Source organism: Penicillium griseofulvum (assembly GCF_001561935.1).
Source record: "Penicillium griseofulvum strain PG3 chromosome Unknown contig_78, whole genome shotgun sequence".
Taxonomy (NCBI): Eukaryota; Fungi; Ascomycota; class Eurotiomycetes; order Eurotiales; family Aspergillaceae; genus Penicillium; species Penicillium griseofulvum.
The window spans coordinates 61,318-86,120 of record NW_024467421.1 but is presented as its reverse complement, the minus strand read 5'-3'; the positions used below and the strand labels follow the sequence as shown (position 1 = coordinate 86,120).

Sequence of the window (24,803 nt, the reverse complement as noted above, 5' to 3'; positions counted from 1 at the left end):
TGAGCCATTCGTGATCAGGGAGTTCGGTCCTTGTCTTTATAGTCCATTATAACTTGATATAAATATCATTTGGCCTACATTTACATTCCATACCATTTTCGAGCATTTTCACTTTACCAAAATGCGATATACATCTTTACTTACCATGGCTGGTGTCACTGGCCTGGTGCTCGCAGCACCAGGGCCATCTATATCCAAAAGGACACCTTCGTTTGTCTGTATGAAATGCAACTATCCTGGCTTAAACTAGTTATCTGACCAGGTCTTGAATAGGGTTCGGCGCAAACGAAGCTGGTGCGGAGTTTGGGAGTGGAAATCTTCCAGGAGTACTGGGCACAGATTATATCTGGCCATCGACCTCAGCCATCCAAACTTTGAGGAGTGCAGGGATGAATCTATTCCGTGTTCCCTTCGCAATGGAGCGATTGGTTCCCGGGACTCTGACTGCGAGTCCGGATGCCACCTACCTAGCTGCATTGAAAAGTGTATGTGCTATAGCCTTTTGCACATAAAACATTGATACCAATACCCCAACAGACTGTCAACTCTATCACGTCTAGCGGTGCATATGCTGTGATTGATCCTCACAACTTTGGAAGATAGTAAGTTCCATTGCCTTACAGGGAGGATTAATCTGACCATATATATATAGTTATGGCAAAATCATCACCTCGACTACTGACTTTGCAGCATTTTGGAAGATGCTCGCATCAGAATTCGCGTCAAATGACAAGGTCATCTTTGACACAAGTGAGATACACTATTTCTCTCCCGGAAAGCCGTACACTGACTTTGTAGACAATGAATTCAATTCGGAAGAGCAGACCCTGGTGTTGGACTTGAACCAAGCAGCCATCAATGCTATCCGAGCTGCAGGAGCCAAATCGCAATATATCTTCGTGGAGGGCAACTCGTGGAGTGGCGCATGGACCTGGCCAACTGTCAATGACAATATGAAAGCCTTAACAGATCCACAAGACTTGATTGTCTATGAGATGCACCAGTATCTTGACTCGGATGGTTCTGGGACATCTGAGACCTGTGTTAGCTCAACCATTGGCCAAGAACGAGTTGTGGCTGCCACACAGTGGCTTAAGGACAATGGCAAGAAGGCCTTCTTGGGTGAATTTGCTGGAGGCCCCAATTCTGTCTGTAAAAGTGCCGTGACAGGTATGCTTGATTATTTACAGGCAAACAGCGATGTCTGGCTTGGTGCGTCGTGGTGGTCCGCTGGCCCATGGTGGGGAAACTACATGTACAGCTTTGAGCCTCCTTCTGGCACTGCCTATACTTACTACATGAGTCTCCTGAAAAATTACTTCCCTGGCTCGGGTAGTCCTGGGACAACCACCTCAGTCACCACTTCTACAACAACCGCCGCTACTACCAAGACCACCACAACAGGGCCAACCATCACTGGTGCACCTCACTATGCGCAATGTGGTGGAGATAGCTGGACCGGGCCGACCACCTGTGCCAGCCCATACACCTGCCAGAAGCAGAATGACTACTACTCGCAGTGTCTGTAGGTGGATCAGGGGAGGAGATATAGGTTAGAATTTAGTCGCGATCATATTTCTAGTCCAATTTTGATTCATTTATTCATTATCTAAATCTTCTACTATTTACACTTTTGTAGTCTAACAATTGTTGCCCAAGTCACTCCTCGAGAGTCACATTCTGGTGCACCAAGATTTCATTCAATTGTTATATCTATCTCACCTGCTATAGAGCAGCCACCAACTCATCCACGCTCTTCATCTCGCGCGCATTGTTCTCGCCGACGTCCAGTGCAACCAAGAACCGACTCACACAGTTATAACCGGCGATGCCGGTGGTGAGCTCCACGATGTCACGGTCATTGTACCCAACCGTCTTCAATTCGGCAAAAACATCATCTTGAACTTTGATGGTGCGAGTCATCTGGTCGGTATAGCGTAAAACAGCGCGCTGTTGCGGTGTGAGTGCACTACTCTCAAGCCCGGCAATATTACCCTCAGCGGTGCAAGGCAAGGTAAGAGTATCCTGCAATTGATCCGGCTTAATGCCACTTTTTAGGGCCAATGGAGCATGAGCATTCCATTCATAGACAGCGTTATTGAGCACGGCGACACGGCAGACTGCCAACTCCATAACACCAGAGTCAAACAGAGTACGCGACCGAATAGCTCCGATAAAGCTGTTCCAGCCATCGGCAACAGGTGGGCTATGAAGGAGAGACAGGTCAAGTGGTATCAAAGGACGGGGGTTTCTACGTTCCGCAATGCGGGCATAGATGTCGGCGGTGTCGGGGGGTGCATCGACAGGCGGAGTGGAAGGAGCGTAGGGCAGACGCATAGTTTGTATCTTCCAATTTGAGGGTATAATTGGAGGAGACTTAGTTTGAAAGCTGTAGATCAAAAGATTTATGTTTTCAAGAAGTTGGGGATATTCCAAAGTTGTGCCGAGGGGGTGGAAAATGTCTTATCCATGTGGGGGAGCGTTTCTCCGGCATTGTTTGAACGTTTGTAAATGTCTATTCTCTGGTTTTTAATAGAAGAGACAAGTTCAATAGAAACTACAGACGGGGCTAAATATCTATATTTGATTGAGATTCAATCCGTGCACACATTGTAAATATAGTATATAAGGGATATATATATATATATATATATATTTCAGTGTCTACCCCGGATGACATGGTAAAAGGTATTTGAAACTCTGAATACGCTATTCAAAGAAGTTACTATTTCCAATTACATTTATATTCATCTAAAATATCTATTCAAATCAAAATATCCCCGGCATTGTAGTAAAATACATTCCCGCGGGGTTGCCGCCCCTCAATGCCGATATTCTCTCCGCATGTGGAGAACTTTTATATTCGAGCTCTCAACTTGTATATTGTACATGTTCCGCTGTCATTTTTCACGGGCATCTGCCTTAATATCTCGATCATTCTCTCATTCTTCAATCGCTAATATGAAACATCATTTGATGATCGGTACCTGGACCGCCCCCGGGCGCATCTATACCGTGCAATTTGATGACGATGCCCTCACGCTAGAGCTGGTCAAAAAGACCGAGATCCCAGAAGCTGAGCCCATCTCATGGATGACCTTTTCTCATGACAAGAAGGCAATATATGGGGCGGCTATGAAGAAGTGGAACAGTTTCGCCGTCAATAGCCCGACAGAGATCGTTCATCAAGTGTCGCACCCGGTTGCTGGTCACCGTATGTCCAAATTCCAACTCCAATTCCAATTACTAACCTTTTTTTTTTGTTACGCATTAGCTCTAGCTCCCAGCAGCGAGACTAACACTCGTGCCATCTTCGTGCTTGCCGCCCACAAACCTCCCTACAATGTTTACGGCAACCCTTTCTACAACCACGCCGGTTACGGTAACGTGTTTTCTGTGAAGCCCGATGGAGCTCTAGACAGCAACATCCAGAACTACGAATACGTTCCCAACACTGGAATCCACGGCATGGTGTTCGATCCCACAGAGACATACTTGTACTCCGCCGATCTCACTGCAAACAAGATTTGGACACACATCAAAGATCCCAAGACGGGTGAACTAAAACTAGTGGATTGTCTCGAAGCTCCTGATGCTGGTGACCACCCCCGCTGGGTCGAGATGCACCCAAGTGGCAAATACCTGTATGCGCTGATGGAGGCGGGCAATCGCCTGGCAGTCTACGTGATCGATGAGCGCACTCACAAGCCAGTATTTACTCACATCACATACCCATTACTGCCTTCAGGTAACTATCATGACTCCTGGATATAACGATGCGAATGGCAATTAATAACCTTGTTATCAGGTCTTCCCCCACGCAACAAGTACCGTGGAGATGTCACTTTTTGCACCAAGAGTGGAAAATACCTGTTCGCCACTACTCGGTCCAACCATTTCGACGTGACCGGGTACATCACCGCGTTCAAACTTGGCTCTCATGGTGAGATCGAACGCCAACTCTTCATTAACCCCACCTCGACTAGTGGTGGTCACTCCAACGCTGTCAGTCCCTGTGACTTTAGTGATGAGTGGCTTGCACTTTGCGATGACCAGCTAGGATTTGTTGAGATGTACCGCTGGCGCGACGAGAAGCTGGCACGCGTTGCGCGTGTAGATATTCCCGAGCAAGGATTTGGTATGAATGCCATCTGGTATGATTGAATTAGAAATGTGCCAGTAATATATAATATATAGAATGTGGTTATATAAGAAAACCGAAAAGGAAAATGCCGGCAGTCAAGTTCGGGTTTTATCTTCACCCGGATGAGGGGCAATTCTGAGAATGCCGATATATAAAATTATGTCTTTAGCATCTTTCAGGTCTTTTAGATCTTTTAGATTTGTTAAAATATTTTGAATTGATTCCCTTCATTACATCCTCATAATGCCTACTCCCGGTCTTCTCTACGTGACAATGCAGCCCAGGGCCTCGCTGCCAGATACCCAGTTCCACGACTGGTACAACACTGAACATGGACCTTTGCGTCTGCGATTGCCCTTTATCACCAATGGTTTTCGCTTCCGTGCCACAGATGGAGAGCAGCCTGAATATGTGGCTTTGTACGATATTACCGACATGGACGAGTTGACCCGCGAGACCTATTTGAATCTAAGAACCGACTTGATTAAGACCGAGCGGGAGAAGAAGACTATGGCACAAATCGATGTCGGCCGTTTACTGTATGATCTAATGGATGAGCGTCGTGATCCCAACTTCCGCCCACTAGAAGATCGAGCCGATACAGATGCCGAGACCCGGGGTAGTGTCCTCGTCGCCGTCCGAGTTGCCACTCACCCTGATCCCACCAAACAAGCCGATTTGGAAACATGGTACCGCGAGGAACACTTTGAGATGCTCTCCCGTGTGCCTGGATGGCGTCGGAGTCGTCATTTTGTCACTGCGGCCATTGATCCCGCCGCTCCGCGCGAATCACTCACTCTCCACGAGTATGCCCCCATCAATGGCCTTGGAGGCGATGCTCACAAGGCCGCCATGAATACCCCTTGGGGATCGCGTCTCATGAGCGAGGTGGTCACCTCTAAGAAGCGTCGCGTATATGAATGGTACTACACCTTCGGCCCTGCTCCCCGTGAGCTCGCTTCGCTGGCTGCCCCGGATGTCATCGGACCTTGGAACTCCAATGATGGCCGTACCCGCACATTTCCCTCGACCGTTCGCCCGGCTGTTGAGTCGTTCATCACCACTTCTGATGGTGTTGAAATCCCCTACCGACTGGAGGGTAGCACTGACCCCCATGCGCCCGTCGTGGTACTGAGTAACTCCATCCTGGTTAACTGGGGCATCTGGGATCGTTTTGTTGACGCCTTCTTTGCCCATCCGCAAAACCAGCGCTATCGTGTTGTGCGCTATTTGACTAGAGGCCGACGCTCGCAGAGTGGTGAACAGCCTGTCAACATCGATTTGCTGGCCTCCGATCTGGCTACATTGCTGGAGGCTTTGCGTGTGCCTCCCAAGGCCGCTCGTTTGATCGGTGTCAGCTTGGGCGGTGTGACCGTTTTGAACACTTCTCTCCTTTACCCAGAGCGCGTCGGAGCTTTCATCGCATGCGACACCAACTCTTCCGCCCCGGAATCCAACCGCAAGGCATGGGGCGACCGTGTCGCCATCTGCGAGAAGGAAGGCTCTACCGATTTAGACACCAAGGAGCCCATTGTAGGCGAAGAGTTGGCCGAGGTCACCACCCGTCGCTGGTTCGTGCCGGAATCATATCAAACCCAGCCCGAAGTTCTTGCAGCCGTCAAGGAGGCTGTGCGCACCAACAGCTTGAAGGGATTTGCCCATAGCGTGCAGGCCCTCTGTGCCTACGATATCCGCGAGCGCATGGCTGCTGCCACTGTGCCAGGCCTATTTGTTGCTGGGGCCAATGACGGTGTTTTGCCCCAAACAATGCAGAAAATGGCAGTGGACCTACGTGGTGGCGCCGATCTTAAGATCATCGACAGTGCTGGACATCTGCCCATGGTGGAGCAGCCTGTGGCATTTGCAGAAGTTGTGACTGAGTTCCTCACTAAAATTGATGGTTGATTGCATTTCTATGGGCGTGTAGATAGATTCCGTTCTCCGTATACCCCCATGTTGAATATGTTCATGAACATCCACCCGATATGACCGCGTATCGCCCCTTCAACTGCTTGTATGGAGTATAATTCTAATCAAATCGCGACATCGGATCTAGCAATGTGTATGCGGGGGGATAGGCGTCGGATCTCCTTTTCAGGACTTTCCTATATCGTCTCGAGGAAATGTCCGTATGGCGAAGGTCGCGAGGATGCCGTGAACCATGATCGGGTGGTTCGAAGTACTGGGTCAACTGTATGTTACGAGTCAGACTAAGGTCAAATCATTGAATTAAAGATATAAAAGATAAACAGAATCAAATTGTATCAAATCGTGGAGTAAACAAAGAAAGGAGAAAAAGTCGAGCTCGACAATTCGGCAGACGAAGGCGGCCAAGGGCGAAATTCAGCTTTGCGGGGGAAACACAACTGCACTTCCTCCTTGACAGTCTTCTACTTCCTCACTCTCTTTCGCTATTTCTCTTCCTTAATTCTTTTCTTTTTATCATGCCTGAGAGCAAGATTCCTCAACCGGGACCTGCCAAACTTAAGCGCAATGCGGGCCCTGACGAGTGGCTGGAGGCAGCCAAGGATTGCAAGTATCTATCTGAGCCACATATGAAGCAGCTCTGTGAGATAGTCAAGGAATACATGATGGAAGGCAAGTGAATTTTTGTCTGGACTTGATTTATCTATTCTGACTCTGTAGGCAGAATCAAATATCCAACCAGTATCGACACCTGTCACAGTCTGTGGTGATATTCACGGCCAATTCTACGACCTCTTGGAACTCTTTCGAGTTTCCGGGGGTATGCCTGACGGTACAGAACTGGACCCTCCGAAGACATCTCCCTCCGTGATTACCTCCGCCGATATCGAACCCCCCTCTAGCATCTCAGACCCCAAAATTCGCAAGAAGCTTCGCGGCCCCAACGTGAATTCCAATGATGAGGAGGAAAATGCGAGTACACGAAGCCGATCGGGCAGTGGTACATCCGAAGATCTCCAGCTTAACCGTAACTTCGTATTTCTGGGTGACTACGTGGACCGTGGATACTTCAGTCTAGAGACGTTAACGCTTTTACTCTGTCTCAAAGCAAAGTCAGTGACACCTTGTAGATGAGAATGTTCACTGCTAACGTCAATTAGATACCCCGATCGAGTCACATTGGTTCGTGGTAATCACGAGTCGCGCCAAATTACCCAGGTATACGGTTTCTACGAAGAATGCTTCCAAAAATATGGCAGTGCTTCAGTATGGAAAGCATGCTGTCAGGTTTTCGATTTCATGACATTGGGGGCCATTATTGATGGCAAGGTGCTGTGTGTTCACGGCGGTCTGAGCCCTGAAATTCGCACATTGGACCAAGTCCGTGTGGTAGCCCGCGCACAGGAGATTCCCCATGAGGGTGCCTTTTGTGATCTCGTATGGTCTGACCCAGATGATGTGGAGACATGGGCTGTCAGTCCTCGTGGAGCAGGTGGGAATTATCCTTTTTTTGGGGGAGGACACACATAGCTGACAATTCTAGGATGGTTATTCGGAGATAGAGTGGCCGATGAGTTCTGCCATGTTAATGATCTCTCGTTGATTGCACGCGCTCATCAGCTGGTCAACGAGGGCTACAAATACCACTTTAACAACCAAAATGTCGTCACTGTGTGGAGTGCACCAAACTACTGCTACCGATGCGGAAACCTGGCCTCGGTTTGTGAAATCGGGGAGGATCTTAAACCCACCTTCAAACTGTTTAGTGCAGTCAGCGATGACCAGCGACATGTTCCAACTTCGCGTCCAGGGCGCAGCGAGTACTTTTTGTAAGATTTGATGCAAGTTCTGTACCAGCGCTGGCGTTCGGTTTGGTATTTGGGCGGAAGGATGAGCATTATATAATGATTTAGACCAGACTTAACGATGCATACGCCTTGTGTTTGGATATGAGAAACCAAATGGATATAACAAAGAGAATCGGCATATCTGTAACTTGTCTCCCGATAAATTAAACAAGCTATAATATCGAGAAATATAAAGACTGCCGAGGCCAATGTCATATCCATTCCCTTATCGGAACGCATCCCGAGGTCCGGATCACATCCCGGATCACATCCCGGACTCACCATAAAAGACACCAAATATACTAACTACACACACCATATATTTAAACAATGGAGAAAGTTGATGTCCTCATTTGTGGCAGTGGATCTGCTGGTCTTTGTGCTGCAACCTGGCTCGCCAAGTATGGGGTGCGGTGCAAGATACTAGAACGACGGGATGGTCCTATGAAGATGGGTCAAGCCGACGGTGTACAATGTCGTACTGTGGAGATCTTTGAAAGCTTTGGAATTGGGGAAGAGCTTCTTCGTGAGGCCTACCATGTTCTAGAGGTCAACTTCTGGGCGGACAATGGTACAGGCGCCATCAAGCGGACAGGACGGACAGCGGATACCCAGCCAGGTCTATCACACCAACCTCACGTCATTCTGAATCAGGCACGTATCAACGGGCTCCTAATCGAGTTGATGCAGAAATACAATGACCAACAAATTGACTATGGCTACAATGTGACCGACGTCAAAGTCGATACAGCCTCTGCCGATGATTATAACGCGTATCCAGTCCAAGTCACTGCAGAAAAGGACGGAAATACGACAATATTTGCATCAAAATATGCACTGGTAGGTGCTCATTATTCTTAAAAGGCTTAGAGACTTTCTGACCCAATTATTAGGCTTGTGATGGGGCACACAGCATTGTCCGTAAAGCCCTCGGGTATAAAATGATCGGAGACAGTAGTGATGCCGTCTGGGGTGTGATGGACATGGTGCCCCGAACCAATTTCCCTGACATTCGCAAGAAGTCTACTATCCGCTCACAATCAGGAAATATTTTGATTATTCCCCGTGAAGGCGATAGTCACAACCTTACGAGGTTCTACATTGAACTTCCCCCAGGAACCATCCCGAAGGAGGTGAAGCTAGAAGATTTGCAGGCCCAAGCACAAAGCATCTTTCATCCTTACAAGGTAGATTTCGTGGAGACAGTCTGGTGGTCTGCATACGCGATCGGCCAACGTCATGCCGATTTCTTCCACAAGGATAACCGGGTCTTCCTCGCTGGCGACGCTTGCCACACTCATTCCCCCAAAGCTGGTCAGGGTATGAATGTCAGTTTACAGGATGGCTACAATATTGGTTGGAAGCTCGGCGAAGTTTTGACTGGTCTGTCTAGTCCCTCACTTCTGGAGACTTACGTCCTAGAACGTCAAAAGGTGGCCATTGATCTAATTGAATTTGATCGTTTCTTCTCCAAGTTATTTTCTTCAGGTGCCTCAACTTCTCCTGCCGAGTTTCAAGAAGGCTTCATCAAATCTGGCAAATACACCGCAGGCTTAACAGCCAAGTATGAGGTCTCTCCTATCACCACACTGGAATCGACCAAGCTTGCCTTTAACGTGGCCGTGGGTATGCGACTGCCCAGCGCGCAGGTGGTGCGATTCTGTGACTCGAAGCCCCTACAGCTCATGAAGTCTCTCAAGTCCGATGGCCGATGGCGGATCATGGCCTTCATAGGGGACCTCACTGTACCAGAAAACCACTCAAAACTAAACAAGGTATGTTTTGCAACTATCACCACCTTACCTGAGCTTTATCTAATCCATCATATAGCTGGGGGAATACTTGAGCGCGGCCGATGGGCCCATCCACTCATTCACCCCGAGGGATAAAGATATTGACAGTCTCATCGAGATCATTTTGATCGGACATGGAAGCCGCCATGGTGTTGAGCTTGAGCAGATCCCCGAGTGCTTTTATCCAATCTCTGGGAAGAACCAAACAAGAGGTATAGTTCTCGGATTTCTAATCTTTACTTTATCCATCCCTAACCTAGAATATTCAGACCTACACAAAATTTATTACGACGACAACAGCTACAACGACGGCCATGGCCATGCATATGAATACCTTGGCATTGACCCGACACAAGGCGCTCTTATTATTGTTCGCCCAGATCAATGTAAGCAAATGCCTGGTAGTGAGATATTTTACTTATAACTAACACTTTCGGATTACTAGATGTGTCTGCTATTATGGGTCTAGGTGATTATTCTGAAATCGGCAAGTTCTTTGCTGGGTTCCTCAAACGCCAAAGGTATGTTGGATTACCATATTGGTAATGAAGGATAACAGCTAAATAAAATTTACATTAGGCACATGGATTCTAGTCAAGCATCCAGCTCAGTTGGCAGCAGACTGTAGGGAGGAACAGGGTGGTATGACATTCGTCTAGATAGCGTCGGTTCATGGCTCAAAGCTACGCCTAACATATCTCTTCGGTTTGAATATGGCTCTAGAGTAACCAAACTCACGAATGTCTATACTTCTATCGGTTCAAAGGTGAAGGTTAATGTGTTCAAGGGGGGATCAAATTAAGGAAGGCGGCCGATACTTAGGTAGGTGTGAAGAGTGACTACGACATTAGTGCTGTTCTGCAAAGATAGATGTAAGTGCAAGCTTCACTGTGCGTGAAAACGCTTTAGGAAATATTCGGCCAGGTTGACATATTGTCCCTGGCTCACGTTTTGCTGAGCCAGGATCTGCTCGGCCACATCATACGCCCAAGTAAACTCGGAATGAAAGTGGCGCAATTCCCATAGACGCTGACGGAGCCATCTTTGATGCGTTACATCATTAGTTTCGATCGCTGCCATCAACAGCGGCAAATGTAAGCGCCTGAGGAGCTTCGGATCAGACAAAAATTGCTTTCGGGCAATCTCAATGATTCCTGCTAGAGCTTGTTGATGGATGCCCATAGGTAAAGCATCAACGCACAGAAGGCGACGGTGGAGAAGTACCTGGGCGTAAAAGTTGGAGACGGCCATGTATATGGTATTGAGTGTACGTCGAACCCAAACTCTACCGGCAAATCTGGAGGTGATAAAAAGGTCGGAGAATTTCTAATCAAACAATTAGTAACTCTCTCGAACTTTTGGGGGCTACCTCTACTAACTTCTCGGATATCGAGCATCTCGCGGAAAAGAAGTTTGGCGCAGCCGGTGGTACCAGCCACGGATTCCATGAGAACCTTCCAAGTTCGATGGCGTAGGCAAAATCCAGCGTGCAATAGCTCTAGAGCTCTATAGTTTTCAATATCGTCCATAACTTCTTCATCGGGGTACTGCTCGCCCCAGAAGCATCGGCCCCAGAGACGAGCACAGCGATGAAGATGGTCTGGCTGCAAAGCGGGATTCCCGGACTGGGCCACATAATCGTTGAGAGACTCGGTAAGACCAATGGGGCGGCAACTAGCATCGATGTATCTGTCCCTTCGTCAGGCGTAGTCGTTTATAACGGCTGGAAAAAAAGCTCACAAAATCCACAACAAAAATTGCTCCGGAATGAAGGAGACCTTAGCTACAGTCACGGTATCATTGGTCGATGTATTGATTCCTGGGGGCAAGAACATATCGTTCACATCTTTGATGCGGAATAGTTGCGGGTGTGTTTCCAGAAGCGAGCGGACGCCCTGGAGGTGGAGTTGAAGCTGGAATGCGTTAGCCAATGATAATTCTGGTCAGTACATGAGTGCATTCTTACGTGGCGCACCGAGTGTCCAAACTGCCACTCCCATGCTATCATCAAAAAAACAGTGGCGAAAACCGTCTCAACATCATCCAATGAAACTTGGCGGGGTGTCTCAAGTAGTTGCCTGAATTCTTTGACCGCTTGGCTGTAATGGTACCGACCATGATCCTGAGAGTGCATATTTAGCCCATTGCGGTGCATATCAGACGCACTTATTGCCAATATCATCCGCATTATGACTCTATTTGATGTAGCTGGGCCTTCGTAAAGGTGGCTATTTTCGTCCAATTAGCCGGTTGAAATCTTCGAGTCTTGAGTGGGCGGTAGCCATGAAAGTCTCACCAGAGGCCGCTCCACTTCCATCCCTTCATGTAGTAAAATACAAGCGAGGAAGATGGGAAGTACTGGAAGTATTGTCGATCAAGAGAGGTGAGAGTCAATGAATTGGTGCAGGCGACATTGACATTCAAGGACGCGTAAATTGGGATTGAAATTAGTGCAGGGTCGTAAGTGTCAACGGAAAGAGCGTCGGGTGCCCAAGAGACCGGCGATAGGTTTGTAGAAATGGTATCTGGTTGAAATCCGACAAGGTTCTCAACTCGGCCTTGAGTGTCTGACTGATCCGGTGCAGGTTCGAGATGTCGAATTTGCGTGCTTCTACCACGTTTCACTGGGACCCCCCATTCGCAATTGAGTCGCAGAGATGAACATCTTGCGCAAACTGGTTTCTCTTCCCCGCACTTGACCTTGCGACGGCGGCAGGTACTACAGCCTACCAAGAAGTGGGTTAGTCGGCTATACAGTAAAGCGAGTGAAAATTTCCTACCACTCTTAGAACGCGGGCCATTGCGTCCAAGACCCTGCATGGACATGAACCACCAGGGGTCAAACTGTAGGCATCAGCGAAAGAAGATCGGAGAAAGCGAATTGAATGGGAAAAAAAGGTGTCGGCATGGGTGGACAATCTCAGTGCCGAAGCCGATAAGATAATGCGGGGAAGGCTGAGTCATCATGACATCAGCAATCGGGACAGTTTCTTTTTTAGGGTGAGTAGTCGGATGAGCTACTATATTAGGGATAAAGTTGTTTTTACTGTCAAGACGAACTTATACAGACTTGGAAGCGCTCAAAATTTTCTATATTGAAGAAAATTAAAGGATTTTTTGTACAATGTTACGACCTTGGGACGTACTTCGCAAAATCTCTTCTTTCTATTGACGTTGCACCAATTTATACAGTTCCTACAATCATATCTCTCGAATGGGGTTCATCGAGAGATATAGACCCAAAGATCCAACCCATTTTACTTACTCGTTTAGTGAAGAAGAGAAATATGAGGAGCGATCAGTGGGGGAGAGCAAGAGTCTATAAGTGAGCCACCATTATTCTATCACAACCCCTTGTAACCTTGTTCGAGAGACCCGTAGATAGATCTGAAGCCAAAGCAGGGAAGAAACAAGGATCCAAAAGTAACCCAACGTAAAATAATGTTCATATATCTTACTTTGTTATTTTAAATCATGCTATGTATATTGAAGATGCTATCTATACATATCGCATGTACCAGCATATACTAATAAAGAAAGAGTCTACTGTTACCCTACATCGGTATATATCTAACTATATATTAGTCCGAGATCCGTGTGACAAGCATATATGCAAGGAACGCCTTTAATATTAAATATTTTCAAATAAATAATGCTGGCACTTTTCATTACCACGACTGGTCATCGGTCTCCGACAGCGATCATCTGCGCTTTTGTCTTTATTTTACCTAAATGTCATGTTACATTCAGAGTCACTTATCCTGTAATATGTCATCCATGTATTTCGGTCTAATATAGACTTATCTAAGTTTAACACATATTCGCCGCCATCCTATATAGACGTCGGGTTTCGTGTGAATCTTTTGTTCGGCTCATACTTCTCTTTTCGTTCATAATACTCGGAAAATTTGTTTACCGACTCAACATCTAGACTTTAAATATGAAGTCCACTTGCACAATTATTACAGCGCTACTCGCTACCTCTGTCGTCGCCTCTCCTCTCACCTCTCAACGGCAGTCGACTCGATCTGCCCGAGCCACGCGCCGCACAAGCCGTCCTTATAATCCAGGTACCTCAGATATCCTCTATCTGAACCATTCGTCCCAGGAGACTTATAGCTCAAACTGGGCCGGGGCTGTGCTTATTGGTACCGGATACACTTCGGTATCTGGAGAGATCACAGTTCCTGTCCCCCAACTTCCAAGGGGTGCTAATTCCTACACAAATTACTGTGCCTCTGCATGGGTTGGAATTGATGGCGATACCTGCAACACAGCCATTCTACAAACAGGAATCGATTTCTGCATCCAAGGGGACACTACCTCGTACAGCGCGTGGTACGAATGGTATCCAGACTACGCCCATGACTTTAGAAATGTCCAGATCTTGCCTGGAGATGTTATTAAAGCAACCGTCAATGCAACTTCGAGAAGTTCCGGCTCTGTTACTGTTGAGAATCTATCCACAGGCGTATCTGTGACGCATATATTCCCTCGTGGCCTCGGTGGTAGCCTGTGCGAGTTCAATGCCGAATGGATTGTGGAGGACTTCTCCATAAACAACGCATTGGCTCCCTTTGCCGACTTTGGCACCGTAGTATTCTCCAATGCGGTTGCCACACGCGGTAGGAATACGTATGGTCCGTCGAACGCTACTGTAATGGACATCTATCAGGACCGGATTCTCACATCGTCTTTTGTTGACGGAAACACTGTCACTATTAGTTACGTCTAGTTTCGACAACAAACCAAGTAAATTTTTCAAACTCTTCTCCAAATCATTCCGGTACAACAAGTGAGACTCTTGGGTTACCCAATATTGCTGCATTATTTCGGTGCTTGTGCTTTTCATTAAATACTATGTGCTTCACCATACCTCGTGCTTTTTGTGCAATATCTACATCTTACAGCAGGTTTTGTCAGACGGCTCACAGACACCCAACGCGCTTCCCTTGTTATTGATCCATTGATGCAAGGAGTCAGGCTGGCACCTTCCCTATGGCTTCCGTAAGCCATTAAACACTTTGCTTTCGTAGATGTAGTAACAACACCTTATCAAAACAGTGAATCTGAATCTAAATCAATAATAAGAATAGTAGGCCGCATAAGCGGCCTTGTGACGTCCTTTCAGTAGTCCTTTCAGTGGTCTTTCCAGTCGTATATTTAGTAATCTTCTCAGATATCATTCTGCTTAGATAGGTCGCCGGCAAAAGAAGGTGGAAAAGGCGTTCCTATATAATGTGAGCTCCACCTCTACTTACTCAATTTCAGCTTGAACAGAATGCATGCTAACATGTTCCTTGAACATACAAACAATCTCAGCTCCCCACCCTCCTTCCTCGTTGGTTTCTTCTTCTTTCTGTTTCTCTTTTTGGTGTGTAAAACTTCGCCTATCATATGCTTACAAGGGGGGCCGCATGCCGGAATCAGTTCATTATATTATATATTTGCAGAAGCCTGTGACGAAAGAGTCAACGTTCCAGCGTCGTCTGGCACTCTGATCCCATGAAATCGGCAGAGAGCATCTTGCACCACATCATAGCAAGCTCCGTATCGCACAACTTTCATTGTTCTAAAATCGATCATGGTAGAAGAGGCTCGAGGATGGTCAAACTTTTGCCTCCCATAATCGATAACTATATCTGCTACCTCGAGTATCTCTGGCTCGATGTCCTCGATGACAATCTTTGCTCCCTTGCCGGTGAGATTAGCCGATGATCCCATCAGAGGAAGTTTTTCTAGGGAAGCAAGTCGAGACAATTCGTCTAGTAAAGCGCCCCCATTGATCAGCATTGCTAGAGTGTCCTCAACGATGCTCTGTGTTAATATATTTGGTGGAAGCTTTTGAATAATAGGATGGTCATGGCGATACGGCGCAACAACCCCGAGTGGAAGATCCAAGTCCACGGTCAAGAGTTTGACTATGCCGGCTTCCTTGGGGGGAAGAACATGCACATCTTGATGCAGAAAGTAATTGCCAACCATTGCATGTCGCTTGTGTGGTTCTCGCCTTTTCGTTCGGAAAATCCGGTCTATTGCGTCTGGATCGATGGCGGTTATTCCGTAGCCAACGCTCATCGGAATAATCGCAATACCACCCCGTTTCAGAACTTCGAACACCGCTCTAGCATCGTCCTGTGGGCTGGGGCGTTTATAGGAAGACATGTCGTATAGAGGAGTGTGTCCTGGTGAACATTTGAGTATCGAAGCTCCATTCTGGAGTGACAAGTGGACTTTAATATATAATCAACATGGTATTCAATTTTGGTCAAATTGTGTAATACGAAGGAACCCGAAAGATGTGATACAGAACTGTTATCTCCCAGAAATTCATGTGAATAATAGTAGAATTAGATTGGCCTCACATTCTCCAGCGAATACATAGAACAGATCATAGGACGTAGAACATAGCAATCGGTTAAGTTTCCTTACATGCTCCTCTTGAAGCATCCAATCAAACTCTTAGCTCACTCAATGCTCACAGAGGACTCCTCAGAAAGGAAGTGCCCACGACTGGCACCTTCGTTATCCTTGAGTTGGGATACAGTCACATTGGATAATTCAGTTGGCCACACCGCATGCCAAATTCCCTGTGCCCGAACAGAATATTCATGTCCCTTTTCAAGTCCTTCAACCGGCAGATTGACAGTTACATCAAGGGTTTGACGTGCTCTTATCTCAACGAGATCATTCTTAGAGGCAGGTAGCTTGCGTGATACCATGATAGTAGGAATTGACAATTTCCGTTGGTCCGATGTGTCACAAATCTCGAAAACACCGAGGACACCAGCCTGAGGGTCTAATGGGGTACCCCATCTTAAGATAGTGACTGGTGAATCTGCGGCATTGTGAACAGAAACTTTGATTGGTAGAGCAAATGGTTCTTGTGCTAAGATCGGAGCCTGGGGGGCTAATGTGACCTGCAAACTCAAGTTTGATTCCATATTTGCGTCCAAATATAAAATAGTTGTGAGAGGAAAAGGATGAAAAAGAGACGGAGTAATTAGAAAAGTTGACAGTGGATGGTAGTATCCCGAGGTTGAGGGTGTCAAAGGTTTGTTATCACGCCTTATATCTAGAAACATCGATCATGGTGACGATTTCTCATTTCAGTCCAATCAAGTTTATTAAATTGTACGCCAAGTCGACTGAACAGGACACTCTACCGCATTTCCTCCGGGACTCCGTGCAACACTCCTAGTAAACTTGGCATCGCATTTTATCTAGACAGGCATTTCATCACAATGGCCAAGCCTCTACTAACTTGGCTATTTCGGACATTAACCCTCTTAAAGGCCAAGGACTAAGCATTATTTATCAAATCAAGACTTCTGTGCCGTCTTGGGTGGTATCTTGGCACCGGAGTCCGACGTCAAACACAGGGTTTAGGGCTTGGCATAATATGGGGCTTTGCAGGTCATTGAAACATATGACTTATTGCTTATTGTCATTATGATTACCAGGCATAATATTTCTACATTGTCGTTGCTTTCCAGTTCTAACAATGGTGGTGTATTTGTTTTCTATAATCATCTTCAATGTCCTTATACTTAAATTTCATACCTTAGCCAAAACACAAGGGTCCACCTAGGAGCTTCCTTTTAGCGCCAAACTATTCTTTATTTGGAAGCAATCGTGAGGAGTTATATCGAACAGCCCCCGCTTTTCAAGCATAATGTGGAATTAAATGCAGCTTGAATAAGCCTCCAGGCATCTAAACTCACTAAAGTCGGTCCATCAGGGGCGCGGGTTTCCGTCGGGCCAAGATGACATCCGTGATGATCTTCTGAAGATGTAGCCATTTCAGGATATCTTCAACCAGTGACAAGATTACCAGCTGATCTGCCACTGGGTTTTTAGCTATCTCAAGATATCTTCGACCAGTGACGAGTTTGCCCGCGCTGCCGTGTCCGCAGGTCTCCTGTCTCAGTCCTATACAAGCTTAGCTTTTGGCGTGATCAAGGTGTTTCATGCAGAGAAGATACCACCCTCTTTCTTCTGCTGTCCTTCTAGGCAGCGGTGAGAGATGAAGGAGAAAGGAAATCACGACGTTTCACTTCGTGTCAGCGAGCTATAAAGCAGTCGACATCTTCTCGAGAACGGGGGTTTTTTTATTCCATCAGCATCCGAAGCATCAGACTTACAACCTTTCTTTCGAGTCCTTCGACCTCTGAGCATCATGCGTTTTGCCGCCCTTTCCACAACACTTCTGGCTCTGGCTGTGAACGCCTTGCCAGTCGATACCGATAACACCTCTGCCCTCGATATTACCTTGAGCCGTGTCAGCGACACCCGCATCAAGGCTGTCGTGAAGAACGCTGGCAACGAGGATGTCACGTTTGTTCATCTCAACTTCTTCCGTGACAGCGCACCGGTGAAGAAGGTCAATGTCTTCAAGAACGGTATCTAAACTTTTCCAGGGCACTATCGGTTTAATGCTAATTTGATATAAGATGCTGAGGTCGCTTTCGAGGGAATCAAGCGTCGATTCGTCCTCAAGGGTCTCACCAAGGAATCTCTTACTTCCCTTGCTGCAGGAGAAACCTTCGAGGATGAATTCGACATTGCCGCTACCACTGACTTGTCGGGTGGAGGTCCATTGACTCTCCAGTCTACCGGCCTGGTGCCCCTAGTCACCGATGGTGAAGTCACTGGCTATCTCCCATATCGTTCCAATGATCTCAAGATCGAGGTTGACGGTGCCAAGGCATCCCAAGTCCTAAAGGCTATCAAGCCGCTCGATCGTCGTGCCCTTCAATCCTGCAGTGATTCGAGCAAGAAGTCTGCTCTTAACACTGCTCTCAAGAACACTGTCAAGCTCGCAAATGCTGCCGCCACGGCTGCTACTTCTGGATCTGCATCCAAGTATGTTAGATACCATTCCATTGCAAATTAATCATTCTAACAGCATCTGATAGGTTCCAAGAGTACTTCAAGACTACCAGCACCGCCACGCGCAAGGTCGTGGCTAATCGCCTCAAGGCTGTGGCAGCGGAGGCGGGCTCAGTCTCTGCTACCAAGTACTACTGCTCAGACACCTTGGGATAGTAAGTAACTCCTATCGGTGGAGCCTTTATGTGCATACATGGCTTACAAATATAACAGCTGCGAGCCCAATGTCTTGGCTTACACTTTGCCATCTCAAAACGTGATCGCCAATTGCGATATCTACTACAGCGACCTCCCAGCATTGGCTAACAAATGCCACGCTCAAGATCAAGCAACCACCACTCTTCACGAGTTCACCCATGCTCCAGGAGTCTACAGCCCTGGAACTGATGACTTGGGATACGGATATGATGCTGCGACAGGCCTCAGCAGTGCAGATGCTGTGATGAACGCTGACTCGTATGCCTTGTATGCCAATGGTTAGTGTCCCAGGTCAATTTCCCCTAATGGAAATCAGCTAACCAAGAGAAGCAATTAACCTCAACTGCTAAATCGCCAATTCTCCATATAATTGCCCCGAGAGTGTACGAAGCAAGAAGCGCCAGGGCCAATTTCAATTTTCCAGGTATCAATATTCTGATGCGGCTTGTCGATCGGGTACTATTTATGAGCGGACATCATTGTGAATGAGAAATAGTAGAGGCTATTGAGCATGCAGTGTGATGATGGAAGATCTGTATGGAAGAATATATGAAGAGACAGGGTATTTATACCCCTGTGAAATAGCAAACAAATTGTCGAAAACTAGCAAGCAAATATCTCAGTCTGAACTAGCAAACAGCGTAGCGAACGGCAGTGTTGATATCAGAGAAAGATTTATGTATCTAGTCAGCTGGCTGAAGAGCTGTACTAGCAAATGATATCGTCAGACGAGTATACCTCGGTCCGTGAGCTTTTGGGCCTCATATTAACCAATGATAACTACTTTCCGGATATAGGATCTGGGGCAGATGGTTATTTTCTATGACATGAGAGGAAAACCACGATCCACTTCTTCTACGCTGGGTTACAGAAATATTACCCAGAGCGGGTTCGAATCTATAATGCCTACAGGTGAACTCCCATGTTAACAGCTCGATCTGCTATGATCACAATAGATAGTTGATCAAATCTCAGATGAAGATTCCAATAGTTGGTTTCTCTATCTTATAAAGTTAGTTTGCTTTGACAACACACACTCCCACGAAGCTCTGTGGTCGTAATCCAGCCATGACATCCAAACATAGCATCGCTCATAGGAAATTGATGATCAAATGAGCTAAGAGCACTTCAAGGATTAGTCCTCCACAGGCAGTGCACCCTCGGCTTGCATCTCGAGAGCCACCTCATCCACCTTCTTCCACACCCTCAATAGATTGCCTCCTACCACTTTACTTACATCTATATCGCTGACCCCTCGTTTCAGCAGCTCCTTTACCAGATTCGGGAACTTGGACACATCCTCCAATCCTCGAGGAACCGTCGGAATACCATCAAAATCACTACCTATTCCGACATGCTCGAAGCCTACAAGATTACCAATGTACAGGATATGATCAGTGACACGTTCCAGAGTGGCGTGAACGGGGTCCGCGTCTGGGATCCCATCATCGCGGTCAGAAGCCTTGCAGGAAATAAAGTCTGGTGAGAAATTGACCATAACCAGGGAGTCCTTCTCACGGACCAGCTCCAAGATGTCATCTGGTACGTTGCGCGGGTGGGGACAAAGTGCATAGGCTGAGCTGTGGCTGTAAATCACAGGAGCACGGCTCCCTGTCCATTCGGATTTTCCGGCACCCAGCACATCACGCATGGTCTCCGTGCTGACATGGGCTAAATCGACGATCATCCCAAGGCGGTTCATCTCAAATACCAGCTTCTGACCTTCTTCACTGACACCATGCCAGAGAGGATCGGACTTCTTTATTCCACCGCCTGGAAGTTCGAGAATAGCGGCGTCGGCATACCGATTATGGCAATTATGCGTCAGAGTGGCGTACGAAACCCCCAGCTCATAGAAAATCCGGAGGTGGGCCAGTGAGTTGCCGATGGAATGCAATCCCTCAATACCAAGCGGCGAGATGATCTTTCCCTCGCGGAAAGCGGACATGGCAGTGGTACCATTGGGCGGGGTCGAGAAGACCTTGGGGTAGGCTTGCTGAATCCTCGACATGATATCCACCTGCTCCATCGTCTCGCGCACGCCTATAGTTCCAATGTGAGTATATTATGCAACAACCATCGTACCAAGCTCCCTTACTTGCTGCATAATTCTCGTCCGAGAAATCGGTCCCATTTTCGGGACAGGCCACGAAGACACTCCAAAAGGTACCACCAACCCTACCTTGTTTCAATCGAGGGATATCAACGTGGCCGGGGAATTTCCCCTTAACAAAAGCCTCAGTGAAGTTGTGGTCATTTACGCGGTTGTGAAATAGTTCCCGGACCAAGATGGGTAGATCATCATGACCGTCTGTTGAAGGCCATCAGTCATAATTGTCCACAAAAGATGAACTATTCTCTCCAATCTCCATACCGATCAACGGAGTCTGTGATAGGATCTTCTCCGCCCTTTTCTCGATGCTTAGGGGAGGACAGGAAGAGTGGGATCGTGTGAACCAAGCGATGGATACAATGACACAAATAAACAGCCAAATTAAATTGCAGGGGCGCTTTTTCTGTCTTAAGTCCGGCGCATCCCCTTGGCTCTCTAGGACGGGGCTCTTCTCGTTCATTTTGGACATCTAGTCGGGAGATGTTGTGAGGTCGAACCTGTGATCTGGTCCTTGCAAGGAGAAGAAGATGCTTATCGATAAGGCTGACCTCCAGAGGGCTCCCCGGGGCCGGACAATCCGAGGTCGAGATCACCGAATTTTCATTCTGATCAAAACATAACAATAGCAAAGTCGTGATAAATACCAATACATGTGTATCGGTAGTTGGTATATACTGAGTAATTAGAATTAGGTGAAGCTTTACCTCTATCCTCCGGGGCCCTGATGTTAGCAATATGCACGTGCTCATGACGCTGACTGACCAGATAGGCGGTAAGACCTCTCAACCAATCACACCGCTCTCACCCCCATGCCATGCCCTCGGGCGATTGTCAACTTGTACAAAGTGGGCTGGCTCCATTATTTAACATCCTCTAAGATTTCTCCATGACTTTGTTTTTGGGAAAGAGAACATAGCTTCGGCCCTCTATATCGAAAAGTATCACCATGATGCCGCCTAGCAAGACCACCGCCGGTCTACTCCCAATTTCGGCAGCAGCTACGCAAAAGTCGGGCGCTGTAGCGCCCGCAAAGAAAACGCCCAAGCCTCCTGCTCCACGTCTCAAACTTCTCATTCGACGGTTGCCGCCCGGACTAACACAGGCTGAGCTTGAGAGTGCTCTCGGTGACAAGTGGAAAGCTGGGGCAGGAAACGTCGACTGGCTTCAGTACAAACCTGGCAAGGTGTCGAAAGAGTAGGATTCTCGCTCTAACACAATCTTCTGTTCATTTGGACTGATAGAATTCTTCATACAGTCCCAACAAGCCATCTCGCCCGTCAAGAGCATACATCCACGTTGTATCCACCGAATGTGTCTCTTCGCTCTCAGACGCCGTGCGCCAGGCTTCTTTCCAGGATGCTCGTAACACTCTACATGACCCCGTTCTACTTGGACCTCCGTCACTGGAATTTGCACCTTATGCTAAGACACCCGGAAGCCGGTCACGCAAGGATGCTCGTCAAGGCACGATTGATCAAGATTCCGACTTCATCGCCTTCCTGGAAAGTCTGACCCAGCCCATTACCAGGCCCGCAGCTGTGGATTCCACGGCTGATGGTGAGGACAAGAAAAAGGAATCCGTAATGACCACCCCGCTGGTACAATTCATCAAAGACAAGAAAGCCAGCAAGTCAAAGGACGGCAGTGGGTCCAAATCCAAGCACGGTCGACCGGACAAGGAATCAAAACAAGAGAAAGTACAAGCGAAAAAGCTTTTGCAACGGGGTGATAAGGAAATGGCTACAACCTCTTCTGACAAGAAGCCGAAAGGCGAAAAGACAAGCAAGGACTCTGTCAAGGCAACCAAGCAAGCTGCTGCTGCCAACGCCAAGGGAGGCAAGTCGAGTACCGCATCAAACACCGCAAAGGATACAACTACATTTCTAGAGCGGAAGAGAGAGCGCGGAAGTATCACAGTAGCCACGAAGATCCTTCAGCGTGACCTTGGACTCTCCACATCTGGTGGGCGACGCCGCGGCAAAGGTGGTTCGACTGATACTGCGTCACCCAAGAACGACAGCTCTCGTGACTCGGCTATTCCACCAGCCGATCTGCCTAAGAAAGAGACCACCAGGCCTCCTAAATCCGCATCATCCACAGCTAACACTCCAAAGCCCAAGGACAGCGATCCATCCTCGCGACCCGATGCGGCCGCGCCGCCTGCAACCTTACCAGCCAAGTCCACTAAAGGCGGCAAAGCCAAGCACCCATCAACTGCTAAACAAGCGTTCCTCAAGCACGCCAACCCCTCCCAGGGTGTGACCGAGGCACTCCTAGAGTCTGCATTCACCCCATTTGGGGCGGTGACGAAGGTCGAGATTGACAAGAAGAAAGGATTCGGCTATGTGGATTTTGCCGAACCTGAAGCACTTCGCAAAGCCATCGCCGCGAGTCCCGTGTCGGTTGCCCAGAGTCAAGTTGTGGTATTGGAGCGCAAAGAAAATCCAGGAATTGAAAAGTCGCGAAAAGGCCGCGAGGGCTTCGCTGCCAATAAAGTCAAGGCTCCTACCGAAGCTGCTGGAAGCGCTTCAGCTGGCGGTAATCCTGGAGGCAATGCTGGCTCCTCCCGTGGATCTCGTGGAGGGCGTGGGTCACGGAATAAGGGATCCAAGGGCAGTGCTGGAGCTTCGGAGAAAGCTGGAGGCACCGAGGCGAAATGAGGATGGCCAACTAGTTAACAGTTCACGAGATATGATACCCAACGGCATGACCTAACTACATGATGGACGTGGCAATGGATTTGATACACTATGATTAGCTCATTAAGCGAGTATCAACACAGTATTGTGAAATGATTCAGGTAGGTCAGGACAGCATTGCCAGAGTCCCAAGCGTAAAATCTGCATTGGGAATAACATCTTCATTACATGGGAACGAAATGCGGACCACCTATAGCTACAGGCTGATCAAGGTAACGAACTACTTGCAGTCTACACCAGCTTACGGAAGATGAGCAGAACCAAACTGAAATAAAGAGCCAGTTGAAAATATTAAATTCTTCTTATTTTTCATCTGCCAAAAACACCCCTCACAGAAATTCTTACCAACAACCGAAATGGAAGAGGACCTTTCAGACCTCCTCGACACCCACCAGGACCGACCGACCGAAGTCAGACGTCGAGACCAGGTCAAGATCATCACCACTTCCTGGACCGAAACACAGACACTGCGAACAGTACGCGTGACAGTCGAAGCGGAAGTAAAAAGGTTTCACTTTAGGGCATCGAGGACATGTAGTCATCAGCAAGGGTGGAGATTCTGTGGCTCTTTTAAAGAGTTTAGAAAGGGGACGTCTACTCTAAAGTGATTCTTTGAACTGTTGGGAGATTGTCAGCACAATGTTCAGATACAGTTGGAACTGTAGGGGGAGGGAGAACATACGTAGAGTCGCTTGAAAAAGAGAAGAAGGTTCGGGGTGCCGGCCTTATTTATATTCTTTGATACTCACGCTAACGCTAAGCGAGAGGGTCAATTGTTTGTCTATTTTGATCTGTTTGTTTTGTTTGGCATTACATGATGGGTCGTTAGTGGAGCATATTTAGTATTTTATCCAATCATATTCCAACCCATTTACCTAGAGTGGATTTAATATTAAATTTTTATTTTTCTTCTTGTTCTATTGGTCTACGGAAATATATGGATTATGTATGTTGTACTCTCATTTTTTATTCCTCCGTCTGGAAGGACTCTGTATCTCCATACGGAGGACTCCATTCTTTGTTTTGCTTTGGCAATGGTAGATCACTTTTGGCAAGGCTTCTGTTCACAGTACTTTTGAATGTTGCATATCCTAGGTAGTTCTACTAGTATCTGGATATATTACTATGGTGTGCATATCCTAAAAGCCCCCTGTTCCTGTTGCACCGGGCCTATCACACTTTGCAGTACTT

At 47.4% G+C, this 24,803-nt stretch overlaps 10 protein-coding genes across 10 annotated transcripts; 6 read left to right on the top strand and 4 right to left on the bottom strand.

The window, feature by feature from the left end:
* Positions 1-121: 121 nt before the first annotated feature.
* On the top strand, positions 122-1,529 carry egl2 (putative endoglucanase; the record flags this gene model as incomplete). Its single annotated transcript, XM_040795903.1, has 4 exons — positions 122-218; positions 274-485; positions 538-602; positions 653-1,529. The coding sequence occupies 4 exons, from the start codon at positions 122-124 to the stop codon at positions 1,527-1,529; spliced, it is 1,251 nt and encodes a 416-aa protein (XP_040651469.1).
* Positions 1,530-1,725: 196 nt separating this feature from the next.
* On the bottom strand, positions 1,726-2,337 carry PGRI_081880 (carboxymuconolactone decarboxylase family protein; the record flags this gene model as incomplete). The annotated part of the gene is made up of 1 exon (XM_040795902.1): positions 1,726-2,337. One exon carries the CDS (start codon positions 2,335-2,337, stop codon positions 1,726-1,728), a length of 612 nt encoding a protein of 203 aa, XP_040651468.1.
* A 624-nt stretch (positions 2,338-2,961) lies between these two features.
* Positions 2,962-4,164, top strand: PGRI_081870 (lactonase family protein; the record flags this gene model as incomplete). The annotated part of the gene is made up of 3 exons (XM_040795901.1): positions 2,962-3,214; positions 3,281-3,748; positions 3,809-4,164. 3 exons carry the CDS (start codon positions 2,962-2,964, stop codon positions 4,162-4,164), a joined length of 1,077 nt encoding a protein of 358 aa, XP_040651467.1.
* Positions 4,165-4,387: 223 nt separating this feature from the next.
* On the top strand, positions 4,388-6,049 carry PGRI_081860 (putative alpha/beta hydrolase; the record flags this gene model as incomplete). Its single annotated transcript, XM_040795900.1, has 1 exon — positions 4,388-6,049. One exon carries the CDS (start codon positions 4,388-4,390, stop codon positions 6,047-6,049), a length of 1,662 nt encoding a protein of 553 aa, XP_040651466.1.
* Positions 6,050-10,595: 4,546 nt separating this feature from the next.
* PGRI_081850 (uncharacterized protein) lies at positions 10,596-11,898 on the bottom strand (the record flags this gene model as incomplete). The annotated part of the gene is made up of 4 exons (XM_040795899.1): positions 10,596-11,036; positions 11,090-11,399; positions 11,451-11,623; positions 11,677-11,898. 4 exons carry the CDS (start codon positions 11,896-11,898, stop codon positions 10,596-10,598), a joined length of 1,146 nt encoding a protein of 381 aa, XP_040651465.1.
* A 1,752-nt stretch (positions 11,899-13,650) lies between these two features.
* PGRI_081840 (A4/G1 family peptidase) lies at positions 13,651-14,445 on the top strand (the record flags this gene model as incomplete). Its single annotated transcript, XM_040795898.1, has 1 exon — positions 13,651-14,445. The coding sequence occupies one exon, from the start codon at positions 13,651-13,653 to the stop codon at positions 14,443-14,445; it is 795 nt and encodes a 264-aa protein (XP_040651464.1).
* A 704-nt stretch (positions 14,446-15,149) lies between these two features.
* PGRI_081830 (uncharacterized protein) lies at positions 15,150-15,875 on the bottom strand (the record flags this gene model as incomplete). The annotated part of the gene is made up of 1 exon (XM_040795897.1): positions 15,150-15,875. The coding sequence occupies one exon, from the start codon at positions 15,873-15,875 to the stop codon at positions 15,150-15,152; it is 726 nt and encodes a 241-aa protein (XP_040651463.1).
* Positions 15,876-17,889: 2,014 nt separating this feature from the next.
* Positions 17,890-19,083, top strand: mep20 (uncharacterized protein; the record flags this gene model as incomplete). The annotated part of the gene is made up of 4 exons (XM_040795896.1): positions 17,890-18,112; positions 18,164-18,575; positions 18,629-18,757; positions 18,816-19,083. The coding sequence occupies 4 exons, from the start codon at positions 17,890-17,892 to the stop codon at positions 19,081-19,083; spliced, it is 1,032 nt and encodes a 343-aa protein (XP_040651462.1).
* An 852-nt stretch (positions 19,084-19,935) lies between these two features.
* PGRI_081810 (dipeptidase) lies at positions 19,936-21,382 on the bottom strand (the record flags this gene model as incomplete). The annotated part of the gene is made up of 3 exons (XM_040795895.1): positions 19,936-20,843; positions 20,899-21,111; positions 21,175-21,382. 3 exons carry the CDS (start codon positions 21,380-21,382, stop codon positions 19,936-19,938), a joined length of 1,329 nt encoding a protein of 442 aa, XP_040651461.1.
* Positions 21,383-21,859: 477 nt separating this feature from the next.
* On the top strand, positions 21,860-23,573 carry PGRI_081800 (putative nonsense-mediated mRNA decay protein Upf3; the record flags this gene model as incomplete). The annotated part of the gene is made up of 2 exons (XM_040795894.1): positions 21,860-22,107; positions 22,169-23,573. The coding sequence occupies 2 exons, from the start codon at positions 21,860-21,862 to the stop codon at positions 23,571-23,573; spliced, it is 1,653 nt and encodes a 550-aa protein (XP_040651460.1).
* Between the last annotated feature and the right edge of the window lie 1,230 nt (positions 23,574-24,803).